The sequence below is a fragment of the Arachis ipaensis genome, chromosome B4 (assembly GCF_059453495.1).
Source record: "Arachis ipaensis isolate K30076 ecotype BB chromosome B4, ASM5945349v1, whole genome shotgun sequence".
In the NCBI taxonomy this organism is placed as follows: Eukaryota; Viridiplantae; Streptophyta; class Magnoliopsida; order Fabales; family Fabaceae; genus Arachis; species Arachis ipaensis.
The window spans coordinates 132,626,293-132,633,555 of record NC_142439.1 but is presented as its reverse complement, the minus strand read 5'-3'; the positions used below and the strand labels follow the sequence as shown (position 1 = coordinate 132,633,555).

Below are 7,263 nucleotides of genomic sequence, written 5' to 3'. Positions count from 1 at the left end.
AAACTGTCCTGCAAAAAATTGGCAAAAAAAGTCGGCCGAATCGGTGGTTAACCAACAAATCGGCTGAACCAACCGGGTTTCAACAAGTGCCGATTTTTTCCCCAAGTCACGAAACGACATCGTTTTGGCTGTTGAAAAAAAAAAAAACAAGCTGAAGAGGGAAGACTGAAGTAAAATAACGTTGCTCCACTCTCCTCTTCGAAGAACCCCTCCTGGTCACCTCCCAACCCTAACTTTCTCTTGAACCTTCAACCCTACAAACGCCACCGTCACCTCCAACAAACGCCGGAGCGAAGCGTCACCGTCGGGGATCGAGCCAGCTCTCGCAGATCGAAGCGTCAAGGTCACCATCATCGAACCGTTGGCGTCGTCTAGTCGTCGACTTGGCGTCGTCGTGGTCGTCGGCTTGTTGTCGTCACCGTCACTAAAGCATTGGTCGTTGTCTGGCTCTGGCCTTCTGTGCTCTCCCGCGGTGAGTACTGAGTTCTTCAATCTTTTTGTTTTTCAATTAATTTTATTTATTTGGTGACAAAACTGTATGAATTTGGCATATTTGAGTTCATGGGTTTTTTATTTTTTCAATTAAATTTTTATTCATTGAAGAATTTATGGTAAATTTGAGTTCAGAACCTGAATTTAGTTTGGATGCTGAGTTTGAATTTTTCTGTTTTGAGTTGGGTTGTTGCTTATATAATTCTGAATCGTGCTTATATGCTTAGTTTTTCTGTTTTTGGATTTCCTGTGGCCTTTGATGCTGAGTTTTCTATTTTTGGATTCTGGGTTTGTGTTGTTGAATATTTGATTGGAAGGCTTTTGTTGAATACTTGATTGGAAGTATGGTATTGCTTTTGTTCTTTTCTATTACATGAACGCTTGTGTTAGGTTCATCAAGTATGCTATTGCTTTCCCTGTTTTGTTCCAAGCTGAAGCCATGAAAGCTATGCTGAAGAAGAATAAAATGGACTAATGAAATGAGCCATTGCAACGAGTTCAAGTTGCATTCCTTCAAGTTGGTTAATTGTATGGACATAGGATTCTGAATTAATTTTATGGATATTGGAATTTTAGATTCTCTTCTCAAGTTTTTGTTGTTTCAAGTTGGTTAATTGGATTTCTTAGCCCGTTTTGAGTTTTGAATCTTTTTATTGGTCTTTCTTTAATTAATCTTTTTCAGTGAAATCTTGAAATTGTAAGATAGATTTTTTTCTGAGTTGTTGATTCTGGGTTATTGATTTTTCTGATTTTAAGTTAATGCAGTGTTTCAATGCATTATTTATGTTGTTGTTATATTTTTTTATTATTTTTATGAAATTGGAATAACTGTTAGTGGTATTATATGCATTTTGATTTTTGTTAGTTATAAATGTTTATTTTTAAAATTGTTTCTGAATTTTTAATGGATAATTTATGATATAAAATTATAAAATTTTGAATTTTATTAATTTAAAAAATATTGAATTTAAATATTTAAAAGTTGTTACGGCCTGGCCCAAATCATTTGCGGGCCAGCCCAACCCGATCACAACCCGACCCTGATGGTCAGGAGTAAAACGGTCAGTAGCCGACCCGGACATGCATCCCAGATAGCTCCGCTACAGCTGTGCGAAGCATCGAAGAAGGTGGGCTTGTCCTTACAGGGCCCACATCTGACACGGTATATATGGGGAAGGTCCTACCCTTCCCCCAAGGTACGTCACATACCACTCATCCCTTTTTCACCTGCACTCATTCTTGACTAGAGCGTCGGAGTGTCTTTGCAGGTGACACCCCCCTCACACGAAGTGCTCGGAACGTCGTCCATTCCTTCCCGGCAACTTACGACCAGGTGAGCCCCCATCTCATCATCAACCAGGATATTAATCCGATTCGTCCGGTACCCGACCAACCGAACATTGGCGCCATCTGTGGGAACCGCCAGAATGGAAGTAGTACAAGGCCCTGGAGGAGCAGGGCGAGAAGCCGGGCAGAGAGGGGAACCCGCCGTGGCGTCCTCGGGGGAGCGCACGAGATCCCCTCCTCGACGAACCACACGATCCCAAGAAAGACGCCCCTTAGGGGGAATTGGCGACAACAGCGCCAGAATAATGCAGGAACTGGGTCACAGGATGCAGGACCTAGAGCGCCGGCTGGCAGACCGGGAACATCGCCAGCGAACCCCCGAATCAAGCGACTCCCGTTCTCCCCTGAGAAGCTACTCCCGACGCACAGCTAGCCCAAGATCCGAGTCTGAGAGCCCTAGGGAGGAAGGACGCATAAGGAGGCGCCGTGACCCCATCATATATGTCAGGCGCAGGAGGAGGCGCACCACAGATCGTGCCACCACAGATCGTGATCGGGAAGATGGTCGACGGGAAGACGACGAAGGGAGAACAAGGAGGACGCGCGGACCAGTCATAGTAGGCGCGACCCCATTTCATCGTTCCATCCTCGAAGTCCGGCTGCCAAAGTACTTTGAGAAGCCAACGGATATGATGTACGACGGAACCCAAGACCCACAGGAGCACCTTACGGCCTTCGAGGCCAGGATGAACCTGGAGGGAGTAGGGGACGAGGTAAGGTGTCGCGCTTTCCCGGTCACCCTCGCGGGACCTGCGATACGGTGGTTTAATAGCCTCCCGCAGGGCTCAGTGGCCAAGTTCTCGGATATAAGCCATGCCTTCCTAGCCCAATTCACCACCAGAATAGCCAAGGCAAAGCACCCAATCAATCTGCTTGGAGTGACGCAGAGGTCCGGAGAACCGACAAGGAAATATCTAGATCGTTGCAACGACGAGTGCCTGGAGATCGATGGGCTGACCGACTCGGTTGCCAGCCTATGCCTGACGAACGGACTCCTAAACGAGGACTTCAGAAAGCACCTCACGACGAAGCCAGTGTGGACAATGCAGGAGATCCAATGCGTAGCCAGAGAATACATCAATGATGAAGAAGTCAGCCAGGTCGTAGCTGCCAATAAACGGCAGCCCTCCTACAGTCAAAACCGACACCACGGAAGCGAAGAAAGGCAGAAGGAACACGCCAGAGACGGCGGTCCGAGTAAGATTCCCAGGCCGTTTCCTCACGTCGGGAAGTTCACTAATTACACTCCCATCACCGCGCCGATTATGGAAGTTTACCAACAAATAGCCGAGAAGGGGATCTTGTCAAAGCCCCGACCTCTGAAGGAACGAATAGGGGGGAGCAGGAGCCTTTACTGTGATTACCACAAGGGCTACGGGCACAAGACACAGAACTGCTTTGACCTGAAAGACGCACTAGAGCAAGCGATCAGGGATGGAAAGCTAGCTGAGTTCTCCCATCTCATTAGGGAGCCGAGGAGACGGAATCGCGATCATGAGGGTGAAGACAAGACCCGGACAGCAAAGCGACGCCAAGAGCTGGAGGACGATGACCATAGCCTTACCATAGTGAATGTAGTAACAGCAAGGAACGCGGCGCCTAGGTCGAAATCGGCACATAAAAAAGATGCCAAAGTCCTGGCGGTTTCCACATCCTCTGTGCGAGGCCCCAAAAAACTTCTATCCATTTCATTCGGCCCGGAAGAATCATGGTTTGACGAGGTCGCGGAAAGCCCTCCCATGGTCATTACGGCCAGGGTGGGAACCGGCCTCGTCAGGCGGATCCTTGTAGACACGGGGACAGACTCGAACATCAGGTTCCGCAATGTGTTCGACGCCTTAGACCTAAAGGATGCCGACTTAAAGACTCACCAGCACAGCGTCGTAGGGCTCGGCGACCACTTCATCAAGCCGGACGGGATAATCTCCCTGCCGACCTCCATAGGACAAGGCCAAGGGAGAAGAACGGTAATGGCAGAGTTCGTGATCCTACGAGACTCCACGGCCTACAATATCATCCTAGGGAGGAAGACCATCAACGACCTGGGGGCAGTCATCAGCACAAGGATGCTGATAATAAAGTTCATAACTGAAAAAGGGTCAGTAGGGTCTGTAAGGGGAGATCTAAAAACGGCAGTCGCTTGCGACAACGCCAGTCTCTCGCTGAGAAAGAAATCCAAAGAAGCATCAGGAGTGTTTCTTGCCGACTTGGATGCCAGAGTCACCGACAAGCCGAGACCCGAACCAGAAGGGAACCTGGAAAAGTTTAGAGTCGGCGACACAGAGGAGAAGTTCACCTTCGTGAACAGAAACCTCCCTCACGAGCTGAAAGAACCTCTGATGGAAATGATCAGGGCCAATGGTGACCTATTTTCCTGGACACCGGCCGACATGCCAGGGATAGATCCCCAACTCATGTCGCACCACTTAGCCGTCAAGCCAGAAGTTGTACCGGTGGCCCAAAGGAGGAGGAAGATGTCACAGGAAAGGGCGAAAGAGGTGGCCAAGCAAACGGCCAGCCTCCTCGAGGCAGGATTTATCCGGAAACTTGACTACTCGACCTGGCTGTCGAACGTGGTCCTAGTAAGAAAACACAACGAAAAATGGAGGATGTGCGTGGATTATTCTGATCTCAACAAAGCATGCCCCAAGGATTGCTACCCCCTACCCAACATTGACGCACTCGTCGACGCAGCGACGGGGTACCGGTATCTGAGCTTCATGGATGCCTATTCCGGCTACAATCAGATACCGATGCACCGGCCAGACGAAGAAAAAACGGCGTTCATAACACCAAGAGGAATCTATTGCTACAAGGTAATGCCCTTTGGCCTAAAGAACGCGGGGGCCACGTACCAAAGGCTGATGAACAAGATATTCAGCAACATCATCGGCAAAACGGTGGAAGTCTACGTGGACGACATCCTTGCCAAGACTACCCGACCCGAAGACCTTCTAAGCGACCTGGGAAACGTGTTCGCAGCTCTCCGACGACACGGCATGAGGCTCAACCCTCTCAAATGCGCATTTGCCATGGAGGCCGGGAAGTTCCTGGGATTCATGATAACCCAAAGGGGGTGGAAGCCAATCCTGAAAAATGTCAAGCAATACTCCAAATGGAGAGCCCAGGCTGCGTCAAAGACGTCCAGAGACTGACGGGAAGGCTCACCGCCCTATCTCGTTTCCTGGGGGCGTCGGCAGCGAATGCCTTGCCTTTCTTCAACCTAATGAGAAAGGGAATAGCATTTGAATGGACCCCGGCATGCGAAGAAGCGTTCGACCACTTCAAAAAGATCCTTGCAACACCGCCTGTACTCGGTAAGCCTGTGGTCGAAGAACCGCTCTACCTATACCTGGCTATAACGGAGGAAGCGCTGGCAGCGGTCTTGGTACGGAAAGAGGGGAAAGTTCAACAACCGATCTACTTTGTGAGCAGGTCGCTGCAGGGAGCAGAACTCAGGTACAGCAAGTTGGAGAAACTGGCACTAGCGCTCCTGACCTCTTCCCGCAGACTACGACAATACTTCTAAGGTCATCAAGTAATCGTGAGAACGGACAAGGAAATTCGTCAGGTGCTCCAGAAACCCGACCTAGCAGGAAGGATGATGACCTGGGCCATCGAGCTATCCCAGTACGATTTAAGGTATGAGCCTCGACATGTAATTAAGGCACAAGCAATGGCAGACTTCCTGGGGGAGGTAACTGGAGACCCAACTGAGGACACGGGCACACGGTGGAAGCTCCATGTAGACGAAGCCTCCAACTAGACGTCCGGCGGCGCCGGGATCATCTTAGAAAGCCCAGTCGGGGTCATCTATGAACAATTGGTCAAGTTCGAGTTTCCCGTATCAAACAACCAAGCAGAATATGAAGCACTTCTAGGCGGCTTGGTCTTAGCCAGGGAAGTCGGGGCTACGAGGCTAGAAGTAAGCAGTGACTCACAGATCGTCACGTCGCAAGTAAATGGAAGCTACCAAGCCAGAGACTCGTTGTTACAGAAGTACTTGGAGAGGGTCAAAGAACTGAGCAAACAGTTTGAAGAGATCACGGTCCAACACGTTCCAAGGGAGAGGAACACACGGGCAGACATCCTGTCCAAGCTAGCGAGTACAAAACCTGGAACCGGCAACCGATCCCTCATTCAATGCATCTCAAAAGAACCTGCAGTTGCCCTCCACCTAACCAGGATAAGCCCCTCCTGGATGGACTCCATCACTGATTTTTTGCAGAACGGCAAACTCCCCGTAGGTGAGAAGGAAGCTAAAGCGTTGAGAAGGGAGGCTGCCAAATACACAGTCATACAAGGCCAATTGTTCAAAAAGGGACTCAGCCAACCCTTGCTGAAGTGCCTGCACCCCGACCAGACGGACTACGTGCTCAGAGAAGTCCACGAGGGGTGCTGTGGTTACCACATCGGGACAAAGCCCTAGCGAGGAAGCTCATTCGAGCTGGATATTACTGGCCGTCAATAATGGAGGACTCCAAGGAGTTCGTGAAAAAATGCGTTAAGTGCCAAGAGAACGCTAACTTCCACAGAGCACCAGCCACCGAACTGAGCTTGATGACGTCCTCCCGGCTCTTTGCACAATGGGGAGTCAACCTCTTGGGACCTTTCCCGGTTGGCCTAGGGCAAGTCAAATATCTCATAGTTGTTGTCGACTATTACACCAAATGGATAGAGGCCGAGCCACTGGCCACTATCTCCTCGTCCAATTGTAGAAAGTTCATGTGGAGGCAGGTGATAACTCGGTTCGGCATCCCAGAGGTCGTCATCTCAGACAACGGGACGCAATTCACCGATAAGAAGTTGGTAGAGTTCCTCGCCGGCTTGGGCATCAAACAGAAATTCTCCTCGGTAGAGCACCCCCAGACAAACAGACAAGTCGAGTCCGCAAATAAGGTCATCTTGCTGGGCCTCAAAAAGTGGCTAGATAACAAGAAACGAGTATGGGCTGACGAGCTCGCCTCAGTCCTCTGGTCCTACCGCACAACCGAGCAATCCGCCACAGGAGAAACCCCCCTTCTGCCTAACATACGGGGTAGACGCAATGATACCCGTAGAAATCGGCGAACCGAGCCCACGGTTACTTCTCAAGGGGGTGGAAGAAGCTGTAGAGAAGGACCTAGTAGATGAGATCAGAGAGATGGCCCACCTGTCAGAAGTAGCACTAAAGCAAAGAATCGCCCTGCAATACAACACCAAAGTGCTCAAGAGGGATTTCGAGCAAAAAGACCTCGTCCTACGGCGCAATGACATCGGCCTACCGACCCAGAGAGATGGCAAACTGGCGGCAAACTGGGAAGGCCCCTACAGGGTCAGAAAAGTGATTGGCAAGGGCGCCTACAAATTGGAGAGGCTCGATGGAAGGGAGGTCCCGAGGACTTGGAATACGGGTAACCTGAGAAGGTTTTACCCCTAGATCAA

General features: G+C 49.9%; 1 protein-coding gene across 1 annotated transcript; it reads left to right on the top strand.

Annotated features, from left to right (window-relative positions):
- Positions 1–1,919: 1,919 nt before the first annotated feature.
- Positions 1,920–6,268, top strand: LOC148569277 (uncharacterized). The gene is made up of 4 exons (XM_088484975.1): positions 1,920–4,546; positions 4,822–5,227; positions 5,275–5,481; positions 5,672–6,268. The coding sequence occupies exons 1-4, from the start codon at positions 1,920–1,922 to the stop codon at positions 6,266–6,268; spliced, it is 3,837 nt and encodes a 1,278-aa protein (XP_088341101.1).
- The last annotated feature ends 995 nt before the right edge of the window (positions 6,269–7,263 follow it).